Here is a 16,658-nt window from a genome sequence, read left to right on the forward strand (position 1 = left end):
ACCTGTTGGTTCAAAACCAATTATGGTGCTATTTATGTGTGTAACTAGCAGTATCAGTAGTAGCTGCTTGTTGTCTTTGAAAGACAATGTATGGGAACTACCTTATTGCCTCCTTTCTTACTTTTCGTAGATCACTAAAATTGTTCTGAAATTTGTAATATTGAGACCAAGATGTATACTGCCAAGTTGTAAACACATTTTTCTTTGCATGTTCATTAATATCTGGAAATTGCCCTAAAATGTGTGTCAACTTTAGCATCTTAGTAAAATTCAAGCACAGTTTTTGATGCAATTATGCCAGGTTATTACTAATGTTGGAATTAAAATTACTGTTTTGCTTTACATATGTATCTGAACATCAGGAGACAAGGGAGTAGGAACAGAGGTCGTAAATTTTGTATTTGAGAAAGTCAGTACATTGTTCTAATATGTTTTGAATTGACTTTATTGATTCATTTCTCTCAAACATGCTGCTCATAGAAGCAAGTGTTTAAGTATATTGACTTGATATAATTTGTAGAACAATTATGGTAGTACCTTTTCAGATACTATCAGTTGCACACCAAGTTTCTGCAACTCAAACATTAAAAAAGCGTGAAAAAAGCAACATAATCAGTCTTACAATGAGAAGCTTATATAAAACTTCAATAGATTGTGATATGCTGCACTGAGAACAACTATATACTTACATCAAAGACAACACGAACTGTCAATATTCACATTGTGAGCCACATTTTTATACATACCAGCTCAAATATCACATGAAAAGCTTTAGCTCAGAATAGCAAATCTTTATAACCTATAGGCAGATGAGCTTCAAATATTAACTTTCCATAATCTCTAAGTAGCCATGTCATAAAACATTTAACAGTATCCTCCATTACACTCAAAATTTCAATCATTGCCAGACACACAATAAAGTACCACTATGGCAGTATTACAAGTTTGTAGATGAGAACTAATCTAAAGTACCTCAAAAGTAGCTTTGAAAAATAAACATTCCATCAACATGTGAATGTGTGAAACTGTCACCATGATATGGTACATGTATTTGGAAACTCATGTCTGACAGAATTCATGTAAATAATTCAGCTCAAGAAAGTTCAGCAACATCCGACAAACACACATCAGCACACAAACGAACTTACACTCACAATATGGTCACATTCTTTAGTAATGTATATGATGTCAAAATAATTATGCTAATATTTTTACACAAAAATATAACAGCACAATTTTCAATGTGGTCAATGTTTAAGCGCATCATTGCAGAAATTCATTGTTCAGCTTGAGGCCTCTTTCTCCTTTGCTTCTGGAAAATACAGAAATGTGATCGACAGTTTAATATTTTGTTTAAGGTGAGATCACAATTTTATGGGAAGAAGTGGAGTCATTACTCACCATTGGCAGCTGTGTCACCACCACTTCCTTCGTTGCTTGTACCAGTTTCTTCCTCTTTCTTCTCTTCCTCCTTTTTCTCCTCATCCTTCTTTTTTTCCTCTTTGTCTCCACCTTTGGCCTTTCCCTTAGCAGGGGTTGCTGGTTTAGGCTTAGGTTCCATCCCTGGATTGAGTACAATTTTGCCAATGTTCTTCCTGTCATGCATCTTTTGCATAGCTTCTGGTACCTACAAGATGGGTAAAGATAAGTTTTCAGAAAATTTAGCACCAACATTTTGTTTATTACACACATTTGTAGACAATGGCCATTACTCCGGTGTGCAGAGAAATCATTTTATGTAGATCAACTTTTTTCCTGACATTGAATCAGCATCAGTGTAGAGCCAGTTCAAGCACATTTTTCCACACAAGCAACTATTTTGCACCCTCTCCCCTTACACTGTCCCTGCCTCAGTTTTTACTACTAATTGTACTAGATGCTACATAGAACCCTTACATTTGCAGCACCCCTGGTGCCTGTCTCAGCTTGGCAGCCCAAGCAGCTGCACCAAATTGTGATACACCCTGTATTGATACCTTACAGATATGGTACATCTGTCACCCCTCTTAGCTTGGCTCCCGAAGTTGTGGCATTTGTCACTTGATACTTCAACCACCACTAAAAGTAATACTTATACACACTGAAGTAAAGATTTTTTTCAGAGGGTCAACTATCTAAATAGGTTTAATTACTAAGTCATGGGTAATTATACATAATCAAGCACAATGTTACTACTGCATTTTTTTTAAAAAAATTACAGTGCTGCACCATTCATAAGAAAGGGTGGGTCAGCAAATGCATACAACACACAATATAATTAAGGGTATCCACAGTAGTCTGCGCAGTTACAAGGAAAGATTCACAATGTCTCCAATTCTATTTCATCAGAGTATCATTACCACTTCATAACATCTGCATTTGACCTAAATCACAGAACATCCTTAATGGTGGCTTAGTACCAAGTATCCTCAGCTTGTTTAGTTTCATTTTTACTACTACTTTATTTCCCCTGACTGCATTCCAAATATCGACCTCTCCTTTTGCTGAATTATCATTTATTCATTTTTTGCATTTTCTACTCTGAACTTTGTACTGCACAGTCTTATACAAATTTAAAGACATGATCTTTCACTTTTATTCCCCAATGAATTCAGTGTGTGGTAGATATATGTTTTTATTAATAACACTATGATAATTCACTGTTCACCAGAGTTTCCATAGCAGTATTAATCCTACCAACTTCCACCTCTTGCTTTTAGTAAATGCTCACAATTTTGATCACATTAGAACCAACAAGTTTTGGTGACCATAAGTGGTATTTAGTGGCTAAAATAATAATAATAATCTCTTCAAAAAATGGTATCTCAGAGAATGGCTCTGAAAATATTTTAAAATATTATACTTACATCTTCAAGTGCCCATGTTGAATCTACTACAGGTTTAATTTTTCCATCCTTCCACAGTTTAAACACAGAATCCATTATTTTTTTAATGTATGGTGCTCCACTTTGTTGATACAAAAGGTGACGAATGTTGAACCCAGAGAGGGTCTTGTTCTCATCAAAGAGTTTAATTGGTGACACTTTGTCTACCTGCCACCACTGGTAAAGAAAAATCATTTTAAGAGATTCACCTATAACTAATCACAACAAACCTAAATAAGTAACTGCAGCGAAAAGTGTAACATTGTTGCAATATTGTACTTACTGATCTAGCAACACTGAAGATGCTTTTGGTCTCTCCTGTCACAACATTGGAAGACCCTTAAAACAAGAAAATTATTTTAATGTTATTGTTTGCTATCAGAGATAAACAATTGTTAATTTTTTTTTGTAAGTATATTACAAGCTAGATTTGTATTAGAGAGTTGCTATGTTACCATAAAGAATGTATTTTCCCATTGGTTTCAATAAGGAATAGCCCCTGTTGCATTCTTCACCACAAAGACAATCTAGGAAAATATCCACACCCTCAGGCGCCAACCTGCAGTAAGAAGAGGTGTCATTTAATGCTGCATTGTGAAGAAATAATGAATGCAGGTCTCTGTGACATGTACTCACTTTCTGACTTCACTTGCATAATCACTTCCACGCTCTAATAAGTGGTTAATGGTCGACTTCAGAGCCTCATGTTTTCCTTTTGAAGCTACACCAAACACAGTCACATCATCCACTGTTCTGCACAACTGTGCGATAGCTTGTCCCTGAAAATAAAGGAAATAGAGGCCTTTTATGGAATACTGTGTTAATGGTAGCTTTGATGCAATTAATAGATTTAAGAAGAAAAATAGGATTATGCAGTGGCAAACATTAATAGGTAAATGACAACCATCTGATACTTCTTGGCAGGTTAAAACTGTGTGCTGGACTGAGTCTCGAACTCGGGACCTTTGCCTTTGGCAGGCAAGTACTCTTGCAACTGAGCTACCCAAGCTTGACTCATGCCCCATCCTCACAGCTTTACTTCTGCCAGTATCTCGTCTCCTACCTTCCAAGCTTTCCAGAAGCTCTCCTGCGAACCTTGCAGAACTAGCACTCCTGAAAGAAAGGATATTGCAAAGTTCGCAAGAGCTTCTGTAAAGTTTGGAAGGTAGGAGACGAGATACTGGCAGAAGTAAAGCTGTGAGGACAGGGCGTGAGTCAAGCTTGGGTAGCTCAGTTGGTAGAGTACTTGCCTGCGAAAGGCAAAGGTCCCGAGTTCGAGTCTCGGTCCGGCACACAGTTTTAATCTGCCAGGAAGTTTCATATCAGCGCACACTCCGCTGCAGAGTGAAAATCTCATTATGACAACCAACTGATCATAATCTGCAGACCTTACAACACATGTTGCCATATTGTGACTTCATTAGCACCCATCACATAACTGAGGCAGTATTTTCAAAATGGACAACAATGTCCATTTTTAACAGGGTGCTGTCATTTAATTCCTTATTTTAGAAGGAAAATGTGCTGCTGAAATTCACCTCAAGGCCTCAGTGTGCCTATGGAGATGTCCACGTGGGCCCCAGCAGGGTTAGGTGATGGGTGAAATGTTTCAAAAATGGAAACATGAGCATACAAGACAAGCGTCTTAGCTGTCTCTGCCCACCTCCATGAATCTTGAATAGGAAAGAGTTGAGGGGTTTGTTAGAGAAGAAAGGTCATTCACAGTGAATGAAATTGTTGCAAAACTTCCTGTAGAACACAGTGCAGTGCAAGAAGTGATTCAAAGTTGAGATTATTAAGAAGTGTTGCAAAGATTGACATTGTTGTTGTTGTTGTTGTTGTTGTTGTTGTTGTTGTTGTTGTCTTCAGTCCTGAGACTGGTTTGATGCAGCTCTCCATGCTACTCTATCCTGTGCAAGCTTCTTCATCTCCCAGTACCTACTGCAACCTACATCCTTCTGAATCTGCTTAGTGTATTCATCTCTTGGTCTTCCTCTACGATTTTTATCCTCCACGCTGCCCTCCAATGCTAAATTTGTGATCCCTTGATGCCTCAGGACATGTCCTACCAACCGGTCACTTCTTCTAGTCAAGTTGTGCCACAAACTTCTCTTCTTCCCAATCCTGTTCAATACCTCATTAGTTATGTGATCTACCCATCTAATCTTCAGCATTCTTCTGTAGCACCACATTTCGAAAGCTTCTATTCTCTTCTTGTTCAAACTAGTTATCGTCCATGTTTCACTTCCATACATGGCTACACTCCATACAAATACTTTCAGAAACCACTTCCTGACACTTAAATCTATACTCGACGTTAACAAATTTCTCTTCTTCAGAAAAGATTTCCTTGCCATTGCCAGTCTACATTTTATATCTTCTCTAGTTCGACCATCTTCAGTTATTTTGCTCCCCAAATAGCTAAACTCCTTTACTACTTTAAGTGTCTCATTTCCTAATCTAATTCCCTCAGCATCACCCGATTTCATTTGACTACATTCCATTATCCTCGTTTTGCTTTTGTTGATGTTCATCTTATATCATCCTTTCAAGACACTGTCCATTCCATTCAACTGCTCTTCCAAGTCCTTTGCTGTCTCTGAGGTTTGCCGATGACATTGTAATTCTGTCAAAGTTTTTATTTATTCTCCATGGATTTTAATACCTACTCCAAATTTTTCTTTTGCTTCCTTTACTTCTTGCTCAATATACAGATTGAATAACATCGGGGAGAGGCTAGAACCCTGTCTCACTCCTTTCCCAACCACTGCTTCCCTTTCATGCCCCTCGACTCATAACTGACATCTGGTGTCTGTGCAAATTGTAAATAGCCTTTCGCTCCCTGTATTTTACCCCTACCACCTTCAGAATTTGAAAGAGAGTATTCCAGTTAACATTGTTAAAAGCTTTCTCTAAGTCTACAAATGCTAGAAACGTAGGTTTGCCTTTCCTTAACCTTTCTTCTAAGATAAGTCGTAAGGTTAGTATTGCCTCACGTGTTCCAACATTTCTGCGGAATCCAAACTGATCTTCCCCGAGGTCCGTTTCTACCAGTTTTTCCATTCGCCTGTAAAGAATTCGCATTAGTATTTTCGGCTGTGACTTATTAAACTGATAGTTCGGTAATTTTCACATCTGTCAACACCTGCTTTCTTTAGGATTGGAATTATTATATTCTTCTTGAAGTCTGAGGGTATTTCGCCTGTCTCATACATCTTGCTCACCAGATGGTAGAGTTTTGTGATGACTGGCTCTCCCAAGGCCATCAGTAGTTCTAATGGAATGTTGTCTACTCCCGGGGCCTTGTTTAGACTCAGGTCTTTCAGTGCTCTGTCAAACTCTTCACGCAGTATCTTATCTCCCATTTCGTCTTCATCTACATCCTCTTCCATTTCCATAATATTGTCCTCAAGCACATCGCCCTTGTATAGACCCTCTATATACTCCTTCCACCTTTCTGCCTTCCCTTCTTTGCTTAGAACTGTGTTTCCATCTGAGCTCTTGATATTCATACTAGTGGTTCTCTTCTCTCCAAAGGTCTCTTTAATTTTCCTGTAGGCTGTATCTATCTTACCCCTAGTGAGACAAGCCTCTACATCCTTACATTTGTCCTCTAGCCATCCCTGCTTAGCCATTTTGCACTTCCTGTCGATCTCATTTTTGAGATGTTTATATTCCTTTTTGCCTGCTTCATTTACTGCATTTTTATATTTTCTCCTTTCATCAATTAAATTCAATATTTCTTCTGTTACCCAAGGATTTCTATTAGCCCTGTTTACCTACTTGATCCTCTGCCACCTTCACTACTTCATCCCTCAGAGCTACCCATTCTTCTTCTACTGTATTTCTTTCCCCCATTCCTGTCAATTGTTCCCATATGCTCTCCCTGAAACACTCTACAACATCTGGTTCTTTCAGTTTATCCAGGTCCCAACTCCTTAAATTTCAACCTTTTTGCAGTTTCTTCAGTTTCAATTTGCAGTTCATAACCAATAGATTGTTGTCAGAATCCACATCTGCCCCTGGAAATGTCTTACAATTTAAAACCTGGTTCCTAAATCTCTGTCTTACCATTATATAATAAGATTGACAACTTGCTTTAAATGTTCAGAAATGTAAAATTGTGCACTTTATGAAATGAAAAAAGCGTCCTATGATTATAATATCAGTGAGCCTCAGTTGGAACCTGTCAGCTTGTACAATCGTCTGGGTGGAACACTTTGTAGGGGTATGAAATGGAGTAGAATGATCACATTCGTTCAGTCATGGATAAAACAGGTGGTAGACTTCGGTTTATTGGTAGTATACTGAGAAAGTACAATCAGTCTACGAAGGAGACTGCTCACAAATCACTCATGCGACCAGTTCTAGAATATTGCTTGAGCATGTGGGACCCATACCAAATGGCACTAACAGGGGATATTGAACATATACAGAAAGGGCAGCATGTTTGTTCCATTCACAGGAGAGCCAGAGAGATAATGAAGGAGCTTGACTGGAAGACACTTTAAGATAGAGGTAAATTATCTTAAGAGTGTCTGTTAAAGCTTAAAGAGCTGACTTTCAATGTTGACCCTTTGAATACACTAGAATCCTCTATGTATCATTCATGTAGGAACCATGAGAACCAGATTAGAACATTTACTGCAGGGGCATAGGCATTCTAACAATCATTCTTCCTGCACTCCATACGCAAATGGAACAGGAAGAAATCCCAATAACTGGTACAGTGGGAAGTACCCTCTACCATGCACATCAAGGTGGTTTGCAGAGTAAAGTTGTGAATACTGTCTTCTTGGATGCACAGCTGTGTTCAAATTTATTTCCTCGAGACTGGACAAATGAATGTGTCCACTATATCCACTATTTCAGTAAGCCCTGAGGGCTCTGGAAAGAAGATAGTCTTCTAACAGGATAATATGCATCCTCACATTGCTTGTATCACTGTGGATAAGATCATGAAATTTGGGTAAGGGAAACACTTCCACAACCAACCTACAGTCCCAGCTTGGCACCCTCTGACTATCATCTTTTTGGTTCTCTTAAAGAACAGGTGCAAAGGCAAGAAACTTGAGGATGTTCAGCAAGTGATACGTCAGTTTCTTTGGGAAGCTGGAATGCAGCTCTGTGGTAATGGTATTTTTGAAGTTGCATAATGGTAGGAAATATGTATTCAAAGAAAGGGACTATGTTATAAAGTGGCAAAATATGAGATTAAAGAGATGCACTAAAAAATAAATAAAATTTCATAACTTGTTGCTTATTACATTCAGCATGGCCCTTGTTTAATGTTTTAATATGTTTTCCTCTCACAGGAAAATGCAGCCATATAATTATGTATAGCTTTCATGAATTTCCTCTACAGGCTCTTAATGTCATTTCTGGCCACATCAGTAAGCTGTTACTCTTTACTATTGGAGATGGCAGAGTCTGTATCCAGTGTTGCAAAGGAAGGGTATTGTTGCGTAGCCTGGGTTGTGATTGGAGCCACTGCCTCTGCAGCTCATTCATAGAGCCTGTTCCAAGCTTATCCTTTCTCTCAGTCTATCTTTCAGCATCTCCTTACATTGCCATCCTCTTCAGTTCACATCATCCTTGACCTTGTCTCTCCATCTTTTTCATGGTCTTCAAATACTTTCGTCCTGATTCTGCCCATTCTAGAACTCTTTTGAAAGTCTCTCTCAACCCCTTCTCTTAATGTGGCCAAACCATTCAAGCCTTATTCTCCCTGTGGTTTCTTGTAGCAGACTGTATCTGCAGGATGTTTCATATTTTTCATTCCTTATCCTGCCCTTTACCTTGGCCAGGATCTCTAAAACATACATACCTATTGCTTGTATGCTATTCAGATCTTTGTTCAAGTCCATTATTCTGATCCATAGGTCAAAACTGGCAGATAACATGAATTGTATATCATAATCTTTGGTTTGGCAGGTATTTTCCTTTATTGAATTATGCCTCATGCAAAATAATAAAATTTTGGACAATTTTATCATCTCTGAAATTTTGTCCTTGTTTCCTTCCTTGGTTAATGTACTTCTTATATACCTACATCATTCAATAATAGTTTTTTCTACTATGCTTACTTAAGGGAGCATGATTTTCAAATAATAGCAAAAACTTATGAGAATGGGAATGAAGTGCCTGCATTTCAGCTCCTTACACAAAGAAAGAGCTAACTATTGCAATAATTTCATGGAGCTGCATTTTGTTACCAAAATTAATGCGTCAACTGACAAGACAATACCGGAAGATGGTTCCAATTTGTGGAAGATAAGGGAGAAAGGTGATATTTACAGGTGTTTAACATGTCATCTGGAGTGAGTGACACACATGAAATTTTTTTTTTTTTTTTAATATAGAGACCTTTAGAACTGTGCGCCTGCAGATTGGAATGCTATTTGATACCTTATTTTCTGGTTATCTAAAGAAGTATTGTGGTCTTGGATGTGCGCTCATGCTTTGCAGACAGGAGTATCAGATTGCAATCTGATAACTAGCTAGAGGTGGTGGTTAATGGGGGGGGGGGGGGGGCAGATCTAACAGAAGATAATAAATTACATGTATTTTCATGGAAACAATGTTTTGTGTCTTTTGAGCAACTGACCAAATTGCATTCTGTTTCGTGGAAATTGACCGAAGTTACTAGGAGCTAGCTGAAGGTTAGTGTATGAACTGTTAATGGCATGTTTTTCAGCTGAGAGACCATATTTCAGGATCTCTCTGAAAATAGATTGCTACACAAAATTAGTGGTATAGGAGTACTGACAATTTTAGCTATCTCAGATTAAAGTAAGGCTGAGTACCCTAATAGAGAAAAAGACTGAAGGGGGCTATCAGACTAAACAGTGAGGTCATCAGTCCTGCAATTCCAAAGTTACTTGTGTAAGAGAGAGTGTCCATTATATGTGAATGGATCCCATCAGAGGGAGGTCAAACTATAAAGTGGGGAAGTTACAACACAGAGTAGAAGGCATGAACTGGTAGACCAAATCTAAAAATGAGAAAGAACGTAGGGAGAAAAGAATGGTCTTCACACAGATGAGTGGTCATGGGTCCCAGACCTAGAAAATACAAAGAGGGGCCCCAACCACAACCATCCTGCCCTTCCCTTGCTCTAGGAGTAAAGCCAAACCTTATAACTGAAAATAAAAACCACTTTCATTTAGGAAACTGAGGGTCAGTTAAACTGTCCATGAATCATCATCTAATGTTGAGGACAAAGAATCTGGAAGACTGTACTTACTGTGAAGGGCCAAAAGAAGAGGACATTCCACCAGTGTATGGGATACAGTCAGTCTGGCTCCACAGCTACATTGTGGGGATGGCCCATTACGTAAGAGGAAACAGTCGGCAAGGCGAATGTGTAGACAACACAAAACAGTGGACTACTACTGAGAGGAGCAGAAGGAAGAGCACCAGACTGCAGTAGTCTTTGATTGTACACATTTTATTACTGAGCAGTGGTGAACTAGATGGCATTCCACTTTTGGGCAGAGAGAGATTTGATGTGGACCCATGTATCTGCACCTGGAATCATGACATGGAATGGGGGGTAAGTACCTGCCTCAAGTCTGTCAGCCAGTTTATTCCCTGGGATTCCCCACATGATTTGGGATGCAGAAAAAGGCAACTGAGCAGGCAGCATGGCCAATGGCATAGAGATGGTTGTAGATATCAGTGACCAAAGGTTGAGTAGAGTAGAGTAGAGTAGAGTAGAGTAGAGTAGCAAAGATCTGTAGCCTGCAAGCTGCTCATCGAGTTTGTACTTATCAAAACACTGTGAGGGGAGGCCGGAGTAACAAAATGGAGGGCCCTGTCAATGGCTGGCAGCTCTGCTGTGAACACACTACATCATTCCAGCAGTAAATCGTGTTCATGCCAGTAGGAGATGTAGAAGTATATCCCGCCTCATATCATTTTAGAACCTCCAGTGTAGAAGATTGAAGCACCCTAGAACTCTTCAAGGATGGAGCACACAAGGTGCCAAAAGAGGCCAATCAGCAATCCCACACAGGGGCAGGTGCTAGTAGGGAGTTGTCCCTTGTTTACAAAGAGGACAGGGTGCACGGGATGGCCAGGCAATCATCGAATGACTATTGCATAAGAAACCAGGACTTGGCTCCATTGTATTTGTAGATGGGAAATCCCCACTTCCGTGAGGAGACTCAATGGGACTTATGTGCAAGGCACTGATAGACACACACCCCCCACAATGGTGAACAGGGTCAAATAGTTCAGAGTGGAAAGACCCACCTAGCCATAAACCTGACAATCACAGTCTAGTCTAGACAAAACCAGAGCATGGGAAAGATGGAGAATAGCATGGTCGGCACTCCAAGATGTGTGGGCCAGGAGGCAGAGAGCATCAAGCTTCCACATGCAGGTAGTCTTCAGGTGGTCAATAAGGGGCAGCCATATCAGCTTTTTATCCAAATTAAAGCCCAATAAATGGGATTGTGCTACAACATCCAGACACTGGTCACCTAAATGAAGTTCTGGATCGGGATGCAGTGTGGGTCAAAGCAGAAATGCATAACCCGCATTTTGGAGGGAGAATACTGGGAGCCATTTGAGAGTGCCCAAACGGAGGCCCATCAGATGGTGCCTTTCAGCTGGCATTCAGCAGATTCTACCTAGTGGGAGCTGCACCAGATGCAAAAATCTGTCAACATACACAGCTAGGGTACCAGATGCCCAACAAATGTTACAGGCCCAGTGACGGTGGTCAGGAAAAGTGCGACAACACAGAATCCTGTGCAAGACAATACTCCTGTATCCAATGGGTGATGAGTGAAGTGGTAACTCGAATCCGCAATATCTGATGGGATAAAAACTCACGGATAAAAATCTGAAGGGGCCACGAAAGCCACAGCTTTGAAGGGTAACTAAAATCTGATGGTGCCAAGCCGTATCATATGCCGTATGGAGGTCAAAGAAGACCACAACAAGGTGGTGTCAGTAAAAGACTGTGCGATTTCCGTTTACAATTGGAGTAAATGGTAAGCTGGAGATCATTCTTCCCAGAAGCCACACTGATAAGGGAACAAATGGCCCCGAGATTCGAATACCCAGTATAACTGGGAACTGACCATCCTCTTAAGCAGTTTGGGAAGACTTTAGTCCGGTTAATTGGGCAATAGCTGTTCAGAGATGCTGAGTAGTTCTGGGCTTAAGTATGGGGACAACTATGCTGTCTCGTCATTGCGAGGGGAAGGCACCTGTGAGCTAAAATGTGGTTGAAGATCCTAAGTAGATGTCTCTGGGCAATGTCCAAGTGTAAGATCATCTGGTTGTGGATAGAATCCACGCCTAGGGCCATGACATCTTTAGAGGCGAGAGCCTTCAAGAATTCTCCTTCAGTGAAGAATTGATCACAGGATTCAGGTTGGTGGTTGAAATGAGGGGAGGGGGGGGGGGGTCTTCAACTCATTGTTTCTGCTGGAGAAAGGTCGCAAGATAGGAAGAGGGTGCCAATGCTGTTGCAAAGCGTATCATGAGGTGCTATGCAAGGACCTATGGATCAGTACACAAAGCATCTGGCAGGATAAGATCCTGGACATTTGTCACTGATGGTCCAGACGGCTATGTAGCTTTTATCAAACCTGTGATGAAGAAGCATACATCCCCACGGAGAAAACAGTGTTACCGGCATTCCGTTTTACTCTGCTTAATAAGGTAGTAGCGAGCCTTAGCATGAGGATGCTTTAAAAGCGGTAAGATTTGTCTGGGAAGGGTGTCATAGAAATTGTTGTAGCAACTGTCGGTGGACCTGGAAAGTGACTGCTATGTCCTTGGTCCACCATGGGACCAGTCGACAAGGGGAACCTGTGGATAGAAGCATAGCAGTACCAGTCTCATGATGAGTAGCAGAGACATCTTACATGACCGTGCAGTCATGAGATAGAGGTGTCAAAGTGCACAGCAGATGCATATAAAGGCCAATTGACTCGGCAGAATGACAAACATAGGGGCGTGGCGGTGGCAAAGGGGAACAACAGAATTGCTGGAAAGCAATCACTTTCACAAAGATCTTTGTGGGGTGACCACTGTAGGGAAGCAACGAAAGGAGAGGAGGAGAGAGAGAGAGAGAGAGAGAGAGAGAGAGAGAGAGAGAGAGAGAGAGAGAGAGAGAGATCAACAGCAGATAAGGATCCATGAGCACCAAGCCATGCCACTGAAGTGTGTACAGGAACTGTCACTGAAGGGGCCCAAATCAAAGTCTGTAATAAGTTGGTCAATTAGAAGACCCCTACTCGTTGAAGTGGCACTCCCCCACAGGGCGTGGTGTGCACTGAAGTCCCTGAGGAGGTGGTATGGGGGTGGGAATTTATGTATTAAGGTAGGCAGGTCAACATATGGAAGTGGCCTACCTGGAGGGAGGTAGACACTGCAGATGGTGATTGCTGTGGTTGTTTGCACTCTTATCGCTATAGCTTCCAGGTTGGTACGAAGGGGAATCCAATCATTGATCACATTGGTGAGAACCAAAGTGCAAATCCCTTCAGATGGTATCCCAGGGCTGGCCTGATTCCAACAGAATGCCCAATAACCATGAAATGCTGGAGAATGGTCGCCACAGAAGTGCACAGACAGAGGAAACAAGTTGTATTCCCGGTAGGTGACAGTAATATCCATTGCAATTCCACTGTATTATTGTGTGGCGAGAATGCGTGTTGGACATAAAGAAGCTGAGGGGAGGTCATGTCACTGGGTCAGTGGTCATCACCATCGAGGGTGGTGTGACATCCATAAATAAGATGTTACAGTTATGTTGTGGAGGGGGAGATGGCACCTCCAGGGGAACTGGGGGGGGGGGGGGGGGGGCACCACCATGTCTTGTTGTGGACTTTCATTTCTTTTCCTCATTCGGAGGCTGAGAAGGGTAGAGTACAGAGGGAGAGCAGGCCTACACAAGATATGGAACTGAAAAAGAGCAGGTGACCTTGTGATGCACAGACAGTGCATCCAATGGCCGAGTTGTAGGAGCAGGCCCCATCACTGGCAGGCACTAAAGGAGGGTGCAATTCTTCAGCCAGGGAGGGGGGAGGCACCCAAAGGGGAAGGTGTTGGAACTGCAGGGAATGGGGAGACAGAGCTGAGGTAAGGAGGTGGTAGGAGGGGGAAATGATGTAACAGGCACAAATAGAAGAAATTGACCCTGGGTGGAGGTGGTCATTTATCTGGCGACTCAGCTTAAGACAGACGATCCAGGTACTTTGACTCTGTGATCTTTTTTTCTTTCTTGTATGGGAGGACAGTGGTGGTCATGAGTGTTGACAAACACACGTGGCAGAACACAGGGGCTTCCCTCATGCAATGGGCAGCCATAGTCACCATGCAGAGGGTGGACATATGCCCAAAGCCCAATTACCAAAGTACCTCATGGGTGGTGGGATGGACAGCTTCAGGTCACATCAATAACACACAACCTTGCTCTTGTCTTGGAGGGTATCCTCTTGAAAGACAGAACACATGTGCCATTACTGGGGCGGTCATCTTTACGGCCCTTCTACACATATCTAACAAAATGAACACCCCATCGATTCAGATTAGCCTGGAGTCCCTCACCAGTTTGCAGGATGAGGTTCCTACAAAAAAAATCACTCCCTGGACCGTATTCAGTGACTGGCTAAGGATAATAGACACCGGGACATCGCCGAAGTGATCACAAGCATGAAGGGCTGCAGATTGGGTGGCAGAAGCAGCTTTGCTCAACAGGAGGCCTGACTGCATCTTATTGAGAGACCAACAAACGTGTCCTTGATGTTCTCCACAAAAAGCAGTGGCTTTGTGGTGGTGAATGTGTCCCTGTCTGTCCTAGTACAGACCACATGGTGGGGAAGTGTTCCACCCCAAGATGGCAAACCTGGGTGTAGCCAGGGAAGGGGAGGGTGTAGGGTCATACGAAGCAGCATTCAATGATCCAGTGAATGATCCACTACCAATTAAAGAGATGGTCATTTGAGAATGGCTAGATTTTTGCAGCTCGATACACTTCATGCACCAAGCATCCAGCCTGATACCACCCACTCAAATCAGGGGCTCTCACCATTGGCACCACCCAGCCACAGCAAGGACTGGCAGGTAGAGCGGCCATTGCCAAGAGTTATGATGCTCTGGGATGACAAGCAACAACTTATTGGCAAGCATGTGGAGCAAACAGCACAAGCATGTGGTGGGAACAGCACAGGTATCAGGGGTCTCAGCCAGATGGGTACATAACAGCCCCTCCACACCAACTGGCTACATTGTTGGTGGCTTAGTGGGGAGGGGGGGGGGAGCAGCTATAGCATGGAAGAAAGGAAAAGGGGGGGGGGAGAGGAATCCACATCATAGATGCTAGGGAGGTAGTTCTTTTCCAAATGGCTCTTACTAGAGACAGACAATTTAGAAGTGGAGTTCAGATTCCAAGGGGAGACCAAAATGTCAAAGAGGATGGAAGAGAATAGGCAAGAGGAACAAAACTGCAAGAAATAGAAGGAACCAGGTGGATAGCCAAGACAACATAAATCAGAACACAGAGAGGAAGAAGTGAGGATGGGGAGGGAGGGGCACAGTGAAGGAAATGCAGCCCGGGAAGGAAGAGTGCAATAGCTCCGGGCACCACACACAAACTCTGAGAGAGAGAGAGAGAGAGAGAGAGAGAGAGAGAGAGAGAGAGAGAGAGAGAGACGTAGTTGCTAGTTCTACTTACCACACCACCACCTGCAGAATGAACCAGCACACTCTTCCCTGGAGCCAATCCACCCAACTCAAATAACAGTACGTAGGCCACTATGTAGTTCATAGCAATGGCTGCAGCATCTAGGTGTGTCATCCCACTTGGAAGAGGGAACACATACTTTGCTGGTACAGCCACAAGCTCTGCCCATGCTCTGTACTCTGGCAAAGCCACCACACTGTCACCAACCTGTAAGCCCAAACCAAGAAGACTTACACTTTACAAAAAATTAAGTATGTGTGAAACATTATCTTCTGACAAGCTGTAAGAATGAGGCAACCTTTTATTATCTATATACCACTAAGAGGTAGATACAGATGCTGTATATCAAACAGTAACTTATTGTTATTCTGCGGAATTCACTGTATTTTTAACAAACCTTGAATCCTTCCACACCAGGGCCCACTTCCTCAATGTCTCCTGCACACTCAAATCCCAGAATGAAAGGTGTCTTTGGAGGGGAGTCTATGGCACCTTGACGCACCATTAAGTCTTGAAAGTTCAGTCCACTGTAAAAAGAAATGAGTAATACTTCAGTAATTAGCTACAGTCAAATTTTGAGAGTGACAATATTCTAAGGGACAAATGAACTTTCAGTCCTCTTTGGCTCATAATGGATCCCATGTAGTTTGTGTACCATATGCTATTTTCTATTAAAAGTTTGAAGTTGAAACTTTTTTTAAGTGTCTATGTAAACATCTAATAATATGTGTATTAAGTTTGTTAATGACCCTAAGATGATTTTCATTCGTTTAGTTATATAGTTCAAGATAGGGTTACTGAGTGTCTTCTACTAGCTACCTTCATACAGCTAAAACTACAATTTTTATTGTTGGCTATAGTAGACAGTAGTGCTTCAACTTCTCAGGTCTTACTTTAAACTGATGCCTGAGATGAGGCTTAAATTTATGTTTAACACATCTGGTGGGTTCGAAATGGGGCTGTTATTCTATTTTCTATTTACCTCTAATTTAATGACCTCACATCCTGCCGTACTTTTGTTTGGTGCATTAAGAATGTGTTCATTAGTTTTACATGTAGGGAACTATTTCTTATTTATAATGCCTTTT

The 16,658-nt window shown here is 41.7% G+C and overlaps 1 protein-coding gene across 1 annotated transcript in view; it reads right to left on the reverse strand.

Annotated features, from left to right (window-relative positions):
* Positions 1–427: 427 nt before the first annotated feature.
* The window catches only part of LOC126484408 (synaptic vesicle membrane protein VAT-1 homolog-like), a 152,005-nt gene continuing 135,774 nt past the window's right edge, over positions 428–16,658 (reverse strand). Inside the window, exons 2-9 of the mRNA XM_050107909.1 lie at positions 15,968–16,097; positions 15,562–15,777; positions 3,501–3,643; positions 3,320–3,423; positions 3,148–3,203; positions 2,847–3,041; positions 1,402–1,627; positions 428–1,312 (exon numbers count right to left, since the gene is read on the reverse strand). Coding sequence (XP_049963866.1) covers positions 1,284–1,312; positions 1,402–1,627; positions 2,847–3,041; positions 3,148–3,203; positions 3,320–3,423; positions 3,501–3,643; positions 15,562–15,777; positions 15,968–16,097 — 1,099 coding nt within the window. The 3' untranslated portion in view covers positions 428–1,283. The remainder of the gene's footprint in view (positions 1,313–1,401; positions 1,628–2,846; positions 3,042–3,147; positions 3,204–3,319; positions 3,424–3,500; positions 3,644–15,561; positions 15,778–15,967; positions 16,098–16,658) is intronic.

The sequence above is a fragment of the Schistocerca serialis genome, chromosome 6 (genome assembly GCF_023864345.2).
Source record: "Schistocerca serialis cubense isolate TAMUIC-IGC-003099 chromosome 6, iqSchSeri2.2, whole genome shotgun sequence".
NCBI lineage: Eukaryota > Metazoa > Arthropoda > Insecta > Orthoptera > Acrididae > Schistocerca > Schistocerca serialis.